This window comes from Manacus candei, unplaced genomic scaffold (assembly GCF_025592945.1).
Source record: "Manacus candei isolate 608988 ecotype Guabito, Panama unplaced genomic scaffold, ASM2559294v1 h1tg000078l, whole genome shotgun sequence".
NCBI classification, from domain to species: domain Eukaryota; kingdom Metazoa; phylum Chordata; class Aves; order Passeriformes; family Pipridae; genus Manacus; species Manacus candei.
Window position 1 is genome coordinate 854466 of NW_026138126.1, and position 15390 is coordinate 869855.

A 15390-nucleotide genomic window follows, 5' to 3' on the forward strand; every position below is an offset into this window, starting at 1 on the left:
AATGGAGCTCCTCAGTGTGATGTCTGACTGTCTGAAAGTCTCGCCCAGAGGAGCCTTAACATGGCTTAAAGGAATAAGGCTTTTGTTTTAAAACTGTACTTGAAGTGAAGCCTTTAAAGCTCCATAAACTGTTTCTCTGTTCATTCAATTCCATGGATTTTAGGCTCCAGGAATCTGTGTTTTTGGCAGAGGGGAAGTGTAGCATATGGTACAGTCTTACCTAAAGACTTCAGGAAAAAGCATTTATGCGGAAACTGGTGCTTTATCTGAAACAACTTCTCACCTCATCAGTGTCTGCACAATTATTAAATTAGCAAAAGAAATGCTGTGTGCAGATTACCTTTTCCTTAAGCTTCTCTTCCACACTCTGATAATCTTATCTCCAGGGCTGCTTAAATAATTCGTGTAGTGTTTGGCTGCTCTCTCGGGCACTTGGATACTGAGTTTCTAGTCCACAAAACCAGTCTATTCGAACTTGGTATCTGCATCAAGAGTCAGTTTTTGTTCTGGGAAATATAAAATGTTCTCCTTTGAGTGCGTGAATTTGGAGGGTGTGATAAGAAAAATGTCCCCTTGTTTTGCATGGCTCCGCTGGTGAAAGGAGGAGCTGCTGCATGACGGCTCTTGTTGATCAGCACCAAGGAAGAGCGTGTTGTTTTTCCACATGCTCTAATCTGTGATAACAAAAAGAAGTCCAGATTGTGTTTTTCAACCATGCTTTAGGTCTCTCGGTGCTCAGATTTGCCAGTGACTCTCCGCTGTGGTAACATGTCCATCCACCCAAGGCTTGATTTGAAGTAGCACAGGTTCAGATACACTTTGGTGCTGGGGGGGACTGAGCAGGACTCAGCAATCAACTGTCAAGTGTTTTGCTTTGTACTCAGTGTTCTGCAGCAAGTCAAGTGCTGGATATGGACTTTGGTACCACCAGTCTATTCTTGGCACTGCCAACTGTTCTTGGGTGGTTCTGGGCCCTTCTCTGTGACTTCAATAAACTTCAACTGGTGAATGCAGGAAGTGCCTCGAGGCAGAATTTAACTGTAAGATGGGTTTAGACAAACAACCATCAGCAATGTCTTAGGGGAAATGTTTGATGTGGCCTCAGACAAGGTGGATGGACTGGGGGGCATCTCCAAAACTTCTTGGGCTCCCTTCCAGTAGCAGATTGACTCCTGTGTTGGCAGCTCCAAGCTGAGACATGAAACTTCCAAAGCTCGCTTAAGAAAAAGACTCTTTGTCCCTGGAGAAACTGATATGGCTTCAGGTTTCTTGTAGAGGAGACTGCCATCTCTTTTTCTTGCTCGACAAAGCTGGTTTGTGTGATTCCCCCCCTCTCCCCCCACAGAGGACTCTGTCCATTGTCAGGTGATTTCCATATGTTTCCACAGTAACTGCCTGCTGAGGGATCCATGGCTGTAGCATCAATTAGAGCAGCTCTGAATAGTCGTAATTGCTCTGCAGTGGACAACGCTGATGGTGACTGGTGATTAGACCATATCTAACTCCCAGCATCCCCGAAGCTGAAGGTTTTTAGCACTGTGGCACACGCCAGCACAGCCGGGTGATGTCAGCAGATCCTGTTCCTCTCGATAGCTGAGCGCAGCTTCACGGGCAGATAATGAGACTTCTGCTACTCCTCCACTTCCTTGTCATTGAACAAAGTGACCTTAATGACAGTCAGTTTTATTTCAAGAGCTCACCAAGGCAGTGGGATGAGATAAAGCAGAATTTTCACAGTTCTGACCATTGACAGTTGGAGCCATTAACTATTGTGGAAGAAGGATTGAGAAACTCAGATCTCCCCTGAGTTTAATGTAACTTGGGATGATCCAGTTCCCCCGTCGTTGGCCTTGTTGTGATGGCACAACTGGTTTGGCATGAAATACCTTCAGATTACAACTCTCTCTTGCATAGTTTACAAGGAGAAACAGATTAATGGCCTCCAAGGGTGGCTTGTGCAATGTAGTTAATGGTTTTTTTACTCATCTCCAGCCGTTTGGTTTTCCTCAGGGTTGTGTTTGTGTGCCTTTTGGTCATTTTTATGACTTCTCACTTGGGTTAGAGCAGCAAAGGGATGTGGCACGGTCACAAAAAACTCTAAGGGTCAGTGTGTTTGTAAGGAGAAGCTGGTAAGCCAAAGGATATGTGGATATCTGGAGAGAGCTGAGCTGGAGGGTTTATGCAGTGCCATGTATTCTTATACAGTGAATTAGTTGAAAATGGGCATGCTGGTATGCCGAGGATGACGAGGGCGAGTAGTAAATAAAAATACATTGCACATTACTTGGCTCTGCAGGCAAGCAGTATCTATTTCAGTACTGCTAAGGAAATTCTTATACCTCGAAATAAACTGTGGCGAGCATGCACAGAGGTTTGGGAAAAGGGGGGGGTGAACAAATTAATGGGCAGGAGCTGAGGAGGCCAAAACAACCCCAGTAGCTGAGAGAATTTTATATGCGTGCAAATAATTGGTGTATTTGATACTCGTGTACCTGGTAATGAGATACTCAAGAAGTTTGGACAACGCTCTCAGGCACAGGGTGGGATTGTTGGGTTGTTTGTGCAGGGCCAGGAGTTGGACTGATGATCCTTGTGGGTCTCTTCCAACTCAGCATATTCTGTGATTCTGTGATTTCTCCTTTCTACAGTTCAAATATTGTTTTGGAAAAAACTATTGTAAGTTCAGGGAAAACCACAACACCTATGAAATGAGTGAAGACACGCTGGACAGTGTTGAGTTTTGGAGGCATCTACGTGGGAAATAACTCTGGTAACTGGAGGATCTGTGTGTTAGCCCTGAGGTGAGTCCTGACTGTGTTGGCTGCTCGCTCGGGGTAGGACTGCTCTGATTTGATTCCTGCCAGGCTGGGCTGTGCTAGGAGAGGGCAGCTGCCCAGCAGCTTCTTCCAAGGACTCTGCCTGCTGGGAGAGGCTGCTGGAGCCCTGGAGTCACCATCCGTGCACTGCTGTCTCCGGTGGTCATACTCTCCTTGGCACAGAGCAGAACCCTTTATCCTCAAAGTGACTGCAGTGGGACAGAGACTAGCATTGTGATCCCATTCCCTGGCTAACGTGGATCTGGGCAGCAAGCTAAATGACTGCGCACTGAATGGTTTATGTGTCCTGGTAATTTAAGGAAGGAAAAAAAGATCTGGTTGGTAGAGCTAGCTAGCTCTGCTTCCCGGGAAAATCCACCCTCCAGATATTTCTTTGCATGACTGGCCTTCAGGTGATACTTTACCTTTCTCTCTCCTCATCCTTTCTGGGAGGTGAGGCGGGAAGGGGGATCTGGGATAAGTCCTGTTCCATTTTCCTCTCTGCTTGTTTTCAGCCTCATCACCCACAAACACAAATTCACTTTCAGTATCGATGTTTACACTTCATGACTGCGCCGTGAAATTTGCCCAGATTAAAATTTTAACCTCTACCTGACATTTCTGTGTAGATCATTAGTTATCAGCGTAATCTCCTTGTGGTTAATCTTATACTTCCGCCCATTTCATTACCTTTCTCAGTTATGGACAGCTCCATTTTCCTATTTGCTGTGAACTCTGTGTGCTTTTTGGTGTAGATTTGTTATTTTGTGTGTCCGGATTACATTTACAATAACATATCTAAAATTCCATCTTCCTCAGCCCCACACAGCTGCCTGTGTCAGCTTAGCTTTCGTTCTTTCATGGCTTATTTACTACCACATCCTTCCCTGTGGCCTTGAGGAAAGGAATCTTGTCCCTCCCTTATCTCTGCAGAAAGCAAAGGTTAGACATTTCGCCTTGTGCCTTAATCCTATCACTCCTCATTTTCAGGACGGGGTTTGTAGGTAAAAGTAATAACTTGTCTCAGACCTGTGTTTGGAAAAATCAGATGGACCTTGGTCTTAAACCATGACCATATGTTAAAGCCCCTCTGTGGGTGTCTACTTGTCTCTGTTTCTCAGGTACCAGCTCCTAGAATCAGAGAATACAGAATATCCTGAGTTTGAAGAGACCCACAAGGATCGTCAGTCCAACTCCTGGCCCTGCACAGATACTCCAACAATCCCACCCTGTCCCTCAGAGCGTTGTCCAAACCCTCCTGGAGCTCTGGCAGCCTTGGGGCCATGCCCACTGCCCTGGGGAGCCTGGTTGGTGCCCCAGCACCCTCTGGGGGAAGAACCTTTTCCTGATACCCCTCCCAAACTGCCCTGACACAGCTCCAGCTGTTCCCTTAGTGTGAAAGCACATCTTCCTTGTCCTTCTCTTTCACGTCTTGTCCTGATGCAGCACCTTCTCTCACTAAGCACTGACCTGCTGACTCCTTATTCTGGTCAGTCCCTGCTGCCCATCACTAAGAAATAAATTGGTGAGATGAGACACTTGCCCCCAGCACTGATTTGGGAGAGGTGGTTCACATCCTGCTGGTTCAGAGAGGAGATCTGTATTCAAAATAGAGACTTTATATTCAATTAAAAGTGAATAGGGATGTTTGCAAGGTGCTGTACATTGGAGAGTAATATATAGTTAAATATTAACGTGAAGCTTTCATGAGGCTCCCAGGTGGCATGAACCATTGAATGATAACACCAAATCCTCAGGTTGTTATAAGGATTGAAATTTAACAAACCATAACAACAGGAAAACAACCTCGTTGCTGGGAGTAAAATTATGATCAAAGCTTTACAGGAAAATGCTCCAAATTAACTTTAAATATTCTGGTCTTGGTCTAAATTACAAGTAGTCTCTTCTGATGTAGAGAATCAAGTACAATATGAGGTGGCTGAGGTACAAACTACTTTAAAATGAACTCCTCCTTACAAACCCCCATGTTCCCCAGAGGTGCTCTGAGCATTTCTGCTCCTTTTTGTAGGGAGACAGATTTCATTTAGTAGCTCTTTTGCAAATCAGGGAGGGGCTGGGGCTCAGAAACTTCTGGCCTTGCAGTCCTTGGGTACCTGAGGGACAGAAATCGGAGTGGTGGCTTCTTAATCTGCTTCAATTATAAGCCATCAAAGGCACTGACAGCACCAAAGCCTGGAGTTAGTATCAATTTGCACAGGGTATTATCCACAGAGATAACTGTCTGTGGGCTCCAGGTTTTTCCCTGAAGATGTAGTGTCAATTTTGGGGGATTACATATTAAATAAAAACAAGCCAGCAAGTAGAAGTGGGTGCTTATTCCTGATCCCTTAACTGTGCTAAGCTCCCATGTAATTTTGAACACAAAGTACAAGGAGCAGGCTTGATCTGCTTGCCAGGGAATGGCACAACAGCACTGTTGTGGACTCTGGGTAAAGTATTTACAACTTCTCGTCGCTATCCTGGTGTGCACTTTGTGACACTTGTCCCTCCTTTAACAGTGCTGCTGTGTTTTCAAATCAAACTCCATGTTTTGGTAGTTTGAGCTTGATGGCCGACAGCTTTAGCCTGATTTGTGCAAGTTGTTTGTACCTGCTTGGGGAATCAACTTGATTGAGAGGTGCCATGAGAATGCAAACAGACCTAGTCTTGACTTTTAATTTCTTTATTAGTTCTATTTTTTTCAGCTCAAGATGCTTTGCTGTGTAAGTTCACCTCATGAGGGACTTGCAGCCATGGTGTAAGCACCATGAGCACTGCATAAAACACAGGAAAAGAAGATGTTTCTTGGATCTTTGTTCTGACTGGGCAACGTTAGGGATACTCAAGTGGGAGACATCCAGTTACCTGCGTAAATAGTTGGGGTGACAGAGGACAGCAGGAGTGAAAACCTTCAAGGGAGAGATACAGAAAGGTCTAGAAAATCCATTAAATGACAGCCTGTCCTGAAGGTTCAGTGGAAGAAGCTGAGGGACTTGCATTGCTGAGGGTTGTAGCCTAAATCCCATCCCTAAAAATAAGAGACAATAGTTGGGCTGTCTAAGTCCAGCCATTAGATCCGAATTCACACAGGGCTTTGTACACCTGGGCACAGGGACTGAGTACATTGTGCACTCGGTGTGGAGCTGGAGAAGCTCATTTGCAAAGGTTGTCACTTCCTAAGAAGATGAGGAACAAGTGACCAAAGGCATCACGGATCCATCGCCATTGGTGGCTTCCTCTGGGCTTCATCATATTGAGATGAGTTAGATATAAACATATTTTATATATTATATAAATAAAAGTATGGGCGTGAATACGTATGTGTGCATGTTTATGTGAGCTCCTCTTGGCATGTTTTCCATGTTCCCTGGCACAATTCCCATAGGAGTAAATACGTATTTCCAGAGAAATGCCCACCAGCAGGTGTAGTACAGATGATAATAAATTACTCCACAGTCTAAACAGCAGAAGGTTGGCACGGAGGGGACTGTGCTTCTAGAGAGATCTCCTGTTATCCACCCCTTTCCTCTGTAAACAGCCCAACTCAACCTTTCCCCCTATCTCCATTCAACAACTTCCACAGACCTCCAAGTCCTCCACTATCGCGCCTGGACAAGGTGGCACAGAGCTCCAAACCCTTTTATCTTGTCTGAACTCAAGTTTGCTGATCCTCACAGGTCCACACAACAGTACCAGCATCCCCACTGGCTTTAGCTGTAGTGACTGTTCCTGGCTGGGAACACTGGCTCCGATTTGGAATATTGGAGAGGTTCTGTGTAGCTCCACTCGAGCACGTAATTTGTGAAAGGGTTGGGAGGAGAAACAATTTTTTTTCTTATCCTCACTGATAAGAGTTGTAATGTTGTCCTGAGAAATGTCAATGGGAAGAGTTTCCTTTACATTGTAGAAAGTGTGTTGTTTTTGGAAGTCACTGTCCATGGGAAGGGAGGCACCTGCAGTTAATTTTATCTGTTCCTGTGTAAATAGGGACCTCCTAACGTTCCCAACTCGCAGTTCAGTGGGGTCATGGCATTATGTACTGTAATATTTTATAAATAACACTTTATTTTAGTGCTGATTGTAAAATCTTGGATTTATTTGGCACTTGCTCCTTCCCAATTTGGTGCTGAGAACTGCAGCCCCTGCGTGTGGGTGACGGTGTCTGGGCTGATGGCTTTTGGGAGGGTTGTTCCTTTGTTGTCTTTGGTGTTGGGAGAAAGGGAGGGATGAATGTTGTTAGAGCAGCTGAGCTCTGGGAATAAGTGACATCGAATTCACTTGAGCATCTTGTGATATTTCCTGAATTTTGCTTGATCTGGGCATTGCCAGCAGGATTTTGGGAGCAGCGTGTTAACTTCTTATTTTTTGTTCTGTTCTAGTTTCTGCATTTATTTTGTAGATTCAGGAAGGGCTGGGAGAGCTGCTGTTGTTGGTCACTGAGGTGATCAAAAGTCCTTATGCTTTTTACAGGCCACTGGACCTTTCCAACCCTATTCCTCCCAGGCACATTAATGCCATCGTGGTGTCCTGGGAGCAGTGTGTCCAGGAAAGCCCAGAACTGCTGCAGGTGGGTTTGGGGTTTAGGTTTCTGCCTCTCTGGTCTTGGTGACATGAAATAATAATTGAAGGAATAATCCACCATCCAGTGGGGTTGGCAGCAACCCTCTGTCCACACTCTCTGCTGTGGGTTTTAGATTTACACTCAGTCTTCATCAGACACAGTTTTGTTTAATTTAATAGCTCTTTTCAGCCTTTTGGCACATCAGTGCACTGGGATTAGGTGTTGTCTTGATGTGTTCAGATCAAATAAATACTCTTAAGGAAATAGAGGATCATGGGTAAAAAAAGTTAAAAATTGGTTTAGGGGTAAAAATTATGTTTCTAGAACCCTTTAACAAATGGGACACAACAACATTGTGAATTTGGAGTCTTGACAGGAAGAGTATGAATTAATCTTGAGGAAAAGCGATCAATTAAAAAACATTATGCATGTACAACAGGATTTAATACATTTTATAAGGAGGTAAGATCCATATGGATTTCCATAACAGCGATGCCACTCAGCACTTGCAGCAGCTCAGGAAACAAGCCCAAGTTCTGTAGTACTAAATTAAGATCACATGCTTGCAACACACTCCCAGGAGTTACTGCCGGGGGCGATTAGTCCTTGCATTTCCTTTTTTTTTTTTTTTCCCCTTGTTGGCTTTGTTTTTGTTTAGAACCACAAGAACCCATTGCCGTGGAACTCATTATTGCCATGACACTGTTAGGAAAATAAATTACACTTCCCTCTGCTAGAGTAACTCGAGTAGGATCCTCTGTGTGTGTGTGTGTGTGTGTGTGTGTGTGTGTGTGTGTGTGTGCAGGGCTGCTCATGGATAAATTTATATGTCAGATATCGCAGCCATTTACAGTAAGAGGAAAAAGCCATGGGGACGTGCAGAGCTCTGCGATCCTGTTTCTGTGGGACTCTGGCTTTGGATCCTACACGCGTGCACGTCATCCAGCGTTACCCTAAGCCCAGCTCTGGCACCGGCCCATATGTGTGGCAGCCAAAGAAGGCATTTTAAGCTGTGGCAAAGCGGGGTTCGTGCTGGCTCGCTCCTCCCTTCCTCCTCCTGGTTATAAATACACCATGTGAATTAAATGCTCGCTGGGCATCAAAACCCATGGTAGCCCTTAAATTGCATTAAATTGCATTAGGCTGATGAGTTTTGTGCCCGTGGTGGGAGGCGAGGGCTCGTTTGGGAGCTGGCAGGGTTAAGATGTGTTTGCCTTGTGCAGATAGCAGGCGGTTGGATGCCTCCCTGTGCAGGCAGCAAATGCATTGGCTGAGGTTGAGGGCGGTTCTCCTGCCACAGTTGTTTTCTGTCCTGGACTTTGTTGGATCTGGAGCCTCCTAATTGCCTTGTCTGTAATCAAAATACAGCTTGTGTAACTCGGAACAGACAGTGCGAGGAGGGTTTGCTCCTTGTTGCTGGACTTGTTATTACATTGTAGAAAGATCAGGTCGATCCATAACAAATCGTTCCCAAAATCATGTGAGAACCTCTGTCCCTGGGCAGCACATGTGAAGCATCTTGACTTTCATGCATGTGGTTTAGAATTTATCCTTAATGAACTGTCGTCTTCTCATCACACCCAAACCACCATCCTTGTGAATACTGGTTCAACTCACCCAGGACACTGTTATTTTGGACTTGATGATCCTTGTGGGTCCCTCCCAACTCAGAATATTTTGTGATTCCCCTGTGATTCTATTTAAACCCACCCAATGGCAGAGAATCACAAAGGAACAGCAAAACTCAGCCTGAGTGATCTTTTTTCCCTCTTTTTCAGACAATTCACTGTTTTGGTAGCAAAGACCTAACACAAATGTTTTTAATCTTACTTCAGTATTCAGACAAACTGTTCATTAGCTGAACAGCTTAATGCTTAATTGACTTGCCTGTTAAATATGGATCTCCTGGTTACCTGTGTTGGCTCAGGAATATGTTTACAGTATCAGTGTGTTTTGTTTCCACCTGGAGCACAGGGAAGTGGTGAAACATGGGAGCAATCCACAGAGGTAGAAATTCCTTTGCGCTGACTGCTGCCTTCTGTTCCCCCCAGCTGGGCCTCAGCACCATGAAGAAATGTCTGTCTGAATCCCTAATCAGAAAGGTTTGGAAAATGCATTGTTTCCTCAGTCTTGGGAGCAGGTTAGCAGAGAGTTAAATATTTATTCACCCATGGAACAACAGGTTTGAACATCTTGTGTGGTCTCTGTTTCTCCCCCGTCCAGGGCACATTATTTAGGAATCAGGCTGCTTGTCAGCTTTGGGACGGGGATTTTAAATGTCCAGTTCTTCCAGATCTGCTGCCGAGGTGTCGTGGCTGTTCTGCTCAGCTTTGCTCTGGTGCTGGTGCTGAAGCCCTTGTTCCTGCAGCAGCTTTTGTGGTTTGGTGTGGTGGCTTCTGCCCCTTCCCTGTAGTAGCTGTTCCCTTGTCTCTCACAGGGATTTATGAAGGTCCCTTTTGATTTTCTATGAGGAATGAAGAGAGTTAATTTTTTGTCATACTGAGAGCAGGGCACTGCGTTGCCCGAAAGTCTCCCACAGCATTAACCAGAGGCTGGGGGGGGGGTGTGGGTGCCACATCTGAGCCTCCTCACATTGTACCACGTCATGCCACAGCTTCTAAAAGTGCCATCTGAGAATCACAGAGTATGCAGAGTTAGAAGGGACCCACAAGAATCATCGAGTCCAACTCCTGGCCCTGCCCAGGACACCCCAACAATCCCACCCTGTGCCTGAGAGTGTTGTCCAAACACTCCTTGAGCTCTGACAGCCTTGGGGCTGTGACCACTGCTCTGAGGAGCCAGTCTTTTTGCAAAGGGGCAAATTTACATGGGCTAAAGACAATTATTGGAGTCTGCAGACCTCAGTGGCAAAGGGGTAACTGGGGTGCACTTGCTCAGCACAAACCTATTCAGTGTAGTCCTGCAGTGAAAGCACAACATGGCAGCAAAAAACCCAAACAAAACCTGCCATCTGACCGGTCTGAGTCACAAAACCTGTAGTATTAGTTATAAAAAGCCATAGTGAAGATACTCTGGAGAGGTTTTACACGACTTCAGATGCTCCCTGACATGCAGACTTTGATAATGTCACACCGACATCTGTTCAGGATCTTGGGTAATGAGGATTTGCACAAAATAGTGATTGACAATTTCTGGTCTTGAGTGCTTAATGGAAAAAAAGCTGTTGCCTTGGGTGCTTTGCTTTCTTTGAGCTGTCTTTGAGGCATCAAAAGCTTGTGGAACAGGAAAAAGAGAAACGTTAAGAACGGTTTAAAAATAGTTCAATTGTACCTTCTAAGAACCTTGAGTGGAGACTTGAAGCAGTTTCTACCTTGTGAATATTTGCAGCTGAGTTCAAAATGTGTAAATAAGCACAGGGCTTTGAAGATTAGTTTCCATAACAAATTAAATAAAAATATTGTGTGGCAGAATGTTAAGTAGGTGCCATGTGTCACCGGGAGCTTTGCATGAGGGCCAGCTTTTCCCAGTTTCCCGTCTGTTCCGCTGACTCCTTGGGAAACAAGGGCTGTCTTTTGAATAGTTTAAACTTTGTAGTTCTGAAAACCCAGGAAAATATCCTTCTGCACAAACACTGGGACTTGTGCTGCTAGCACTTGCTCTCCAGCTCCCACAAACCATTCCTGCCTGCATTTCCTGGTTTGCTTCCCAGCTGGATGCTATTCCTGCTCCAGGGAGGTACCAGACAGTGTAGGAGTCCTTGCAGGACATCTCTGTATCAGGGGAGGTGTGGGAGAAACAGCCCAGGCTTTTCCCCCACCCATAAACCTTAGTTTAGACTGGAATTAGTAAGTTTGATAATGTTTTGGACTAAATTCTGGAATTTTCTATTGCCAGTATTTCAAATAAACTGTTGCTAGACAGTGCTCACCTATGGCCTGGTAAGGAATGTATAACCATTTAAAACATCCATGTGTAACCACTTAAAAAGACTATGTATAACTATTTAAAACAAGCTTCTCATTTTATATTGTCTAATACAAGGTGTCATCTGCAAGTTGCTGCTATTTGGCTGTTGCATTTCAATCAGTTGTGACAGGTTCACAAAACATTGCTAGAAAAGGGCAAAAAGTTGGTCAACATGAAAGAAAATTAATTTGAAACACGGTCCTGTATTTCTTGTTAATGGATGAATTGTGAGGGATGTACAGAGAAAACACCTGCAGTGAGTGACTGACATGGAAGCAGTAAGATATTTGAGATTAAATTATCCTTGAGATAGAATTTCTACTTTGTCCATTTCATGCTTCCTCAGCTGGAACAAACTAGTGGTTGCTCATCTTTACTACCTCATCTACTGCTGCTTATTCCAAGAATGGCATTAACAGCTTTACCACACTTAATTCTGCAATCCCTTAATGTGGGGTGGAGGGGGATTTTCTTCCTAACCACAGCTGGGGATTGGATCCTCCAAACACGGGCAGCACACACTGGGGATCCCACATGCTGCTTCTGTGGCTGAATGAAACTGCACCACGTTCCATGACTGCTCTGCTCACATGTGTTAACCAGAAATTAAAGATAACACTTCACCCCTGAACACTAGGGTGGCTGGGGCCTCCCCAAATGGAGCCCTTCCTGCTTTGACACTGAGTATTGGACACAAAGCCTGGGGAATCTTGAGGCAGATGGTGTTAATTCAGGACTTATCTCTGTATCCCTTCACTGAGGCAGGACATCAGGAACTGTTCAGCTGCGCCTTCAGACAGAACCCTCTGGTTTAGTGAGAACAAGGTGGTGTCTTGATCTGTGCCTTGGCAATTCACAGCTGTATCCCAAAGACCATGGGGATAAATCCAGGCCCACATCCCCCACATAAAGCCCTTCCTTTTGCTGTGTCAGAGCCGGGCTTGGTGTTGGTTCTTGCTCTTAGAGTGCTGATTGCAGCTTTGTTCTGTCCTTCCTGACGTGAAGTTCTGTGGCGTGTTCTGGATTAAGCAGTTGGATTTAATCAGTTCAGCCTTGTTTGAACCACTAAGACTGAGCTTGGAGGTGCTGAGGGGCAGGACTGACCTTCCCTCGGGAGATTCCCTGGGTTTGCTCAGCTGCTCCTCACCGCGTTACTCGTAGTGTTTGCTCAGGGCTGTGCCACTGGTTTCAAAGCCCAAACCACTTGTTAAAGGTATTGTGGGGCACTAAGTAATTGGTAATTAAAAAGTAAACCATAAAAATCTCAAGCAATAACACTCATGGGTGTTCTTCTTTATGGAGCTGTTGAGAGAGTCACCGAAGAGCTTGTGTTGGTTCAGGGCAGTAGGATTCCTCCGGGAAACTGGTGACAGGATGAGAGAGAGATGGGAAAAAATTCCTGATAAAGCTGAAGGGTTGTGTTAAAAGGATTGTTGGACACGTGTTATTCGCAGCATTACTATGGGAAACTTAAAATTCTTAAACTAAGAAGCAAGAACTTTCTGGCTGAAACTGACTGTCCCAGGTTGGGACTCTACAGCTCTTACTGTAGAGTCTGATCACTCCCGAGCTTCGGAAATAGTGTTGGAGTCACCAAAGCTCTCCTGGAGCCTCATAGCGCTGAACTCAGGAAAAGGAAAGTCACTTTTCTCTTTTTGATGAGCATTAATGAGTTGTGAAGATGAACACTCTTCAAAAACAGTATTAAACTGTGGAATTTTCACTGAAAAGCGGAGATGAGGCACCTGCGCTTTGTGGTTGCCTCTTTGAAAGGGAAGATGCCAAAGCAAGCAGGACCGAGTGCCACAACTTGTGAGCTTTCAGGGTCACAACATCACTGGGTTGTTCTGTGACTCTCACCTGCCTCTGATGTTTTCTCTCCCCAGTTTGTCCAGCTGCCTGCAAGTCCCAGGGCTGCACCTCGGACGGGCAGTGCTGTCACAGCGAGTGCCTCGGGGACTGCACGGAGCCCAGCGACCCCGAGAAGTGCGTGGCCTGTCGCAACTTCTACCTGGAAGGGAAGTGTGTGGACAACTGCCCCCCTGGGTACTACCGCTTCGAGGGCTGGCGCTGTGTGACCTTCAGCTTCTGCCAGGAGCTGCATAACAAGTGTAAGAACGCCAGGGAGTCGGGGTGTCATGTCATCCACAACAATGAGTGTGTCCACGAGTGCCCCTCGGGGTACATCATGAATTCCAGCAAGTAAGTACATGGTCTGCAGGTAAAGAATCCATGCTGAGGTTTTTGGGGCTCTACTTTCATCTTGCTTGGACATGGGGTTTGTGTTCTCTGTGAACACCAAGAAAAATTTCCGGCTTTGGAGCGTCTGTAACAATCACCTGGTTGGTCTCCTTTAATATGATTTACAAACTAATACCTTGCTAATTCAATCCATTAAAAGCAGACAACTCTAACCTACCATATGCTAGGAGTTTATTCTTCCCTTGACCTCCCTTGTTCCCTCTCAAGTTTGGAAAAGGTGCGAAAAGGGAGATTGAGAGAGAGGACAAGGAAGAAGAGCATCCTCAAATTGGAACGGTCTTTCTGTAGTAGAGTGGGAGGAGGGAGATGGGCAGTGGAGAGGCTTTAGCAGCCCTGTTTTCCTCCCCTCTAGATCAACCTCAGGCCAGAAAGCTAGGCTGGAAAACACAACAGGGAGAGGTTGTGGCTGGAAAGTGCAACAGGGAGAGGTCATGGCTAATCAAAAGAGTGCAGCGTCCTTTGAGTGGATCGTTCTCAGAATATCTGTCCCTCATCCCTGTAATTACTTTCATTGAGCAGGTTCAAGCTGTGCCAGACATAAATGCACAATGTAACAAACAAAATAGACAACCATTCTGTCTATTCCCAGGGTTTTTCGACAAAGGAATTAAATAATTTATGTTGCTGAACTGTTTATCACTGAAAACTTTGTTGTTTGTCCCATAATACCATTATATATTGTGATGAGTCAGATTTCCTATGAGTATTGGTAGCTTTGTGATCGTATGTATTTGCTCCTGCCATAATAAATTTCAGGGAATTCACTCTAACAGGACTTTTTATGCCATTTCCTGTTTTGCTTTTCAGAAGAATGAACAAGCAGCCCCAAAGTAGCTCTGCTGGTTGTGTAACAGCACCATGGCCTCTCCCGTGCTGTTCCAGGCTGCTGCCAGTGGGACCTCACAGCTCTGTTCCCTGCTTTTCCTAGAGCATTTCTTTCTCTGAACTAGTTGGGAACACATTTTTGTGGTGTCGCGACCAGGGCAAGCGATGAGCTCGCAGTATTTCCCCAGAGCACAAAGCACATACTTGCCTTTTTTAAAGCAGCTTTATGTGCAGTCTTCAATCAGAGGATTCCCAGATGAAGGGCCACCTCATCAATTACATGTTTGGTTAACAATCTTGGGATGAAGACTGGGTTTGTTGGTCTTGAAACCCTTGGTATGTAGAGCACTGAGCAGCATCGTGGCGAATGGACTCTTCAGAATAACAAAAATCACTTTGTTCTGGTTTCTGTTATGTAGGAAGAGAGGGAGTGATTTATGTTTGAAATGTAGAAATGATAATTTAAAGAATTATTTTCAGGGCCAGGTTGGACAGGGCTTGGAGCAACCTGGTCTAGTGAATCCCATGACGTATTGCCAGGACACCAGTGCTTTTGGGAATTGCTGGGGATGCCCCAGGTGACATTCCATGTTAAACATCATCCCTGTATCCCAACTGTCTTGTTTTCCAGCCTGCACTGCACGCCCTGTGCGGGGCCCTGTCCCAAGGTCTGTGACTTTGGGAAGGAGAAGACAATCGACTCAGTGACATCGGCGCAGGAGCTCCGGGGCTGCACAGTTGTCAATGGCAGCCTGGTTATAAATATCCGGGGAGGAAGTAAGTGCTCCGTGAGTGAGGACTGGGCAGCACAGGATGGCAGGGCAGGGAATGTGACACCAGCCCTGAGCTGGGGCTTTTCTGGTGACCAGTGACAGCACCCAAGGGAATGGCCTGGAGTTGTGTCAGGGGAGTTTGAGGTTGGATATTAGAGAAAGGTTCTTCCCCCAGAGGGTGGTGGGGCACTGAACAGGCTCCCCAGGGCAGTGGTTGCAGCACCAA

General features: G+C 45.5%; 1 protein-coding gene across 3 annotated transcripts in view; it reads left to right on the forward strand.

Moving 5' to 3' along the window:
• The window catches only part of INSR (insulin receptor), a 58411-nt gene that overhangs the window by 19385 nt on the left and 23636 nt on the right, over nucleotides 1-15390 (forward strand). For all 3 annotated transcript variants that reach the window (XR_007908223.1, XM_051810812.1, XM_051810814.1), the window contains exons 3-4: nucleotides 13191-13506; nucleotides 15023-15168. Coding sequence is in view for 2 of the 3 variants with exons in the window: in XM_051810812.1 (XP_051666772.1) it covers nucleotides 13191-13506; nucleotides 15023-15168 (462 nt within the window). In the remaining variant the exon portion in view is untranslated. The remainder of the gene's footprint in view (nucleotides 1-13190; nucleotides 13507-15022; nucleotides 15169-15390) is intronic.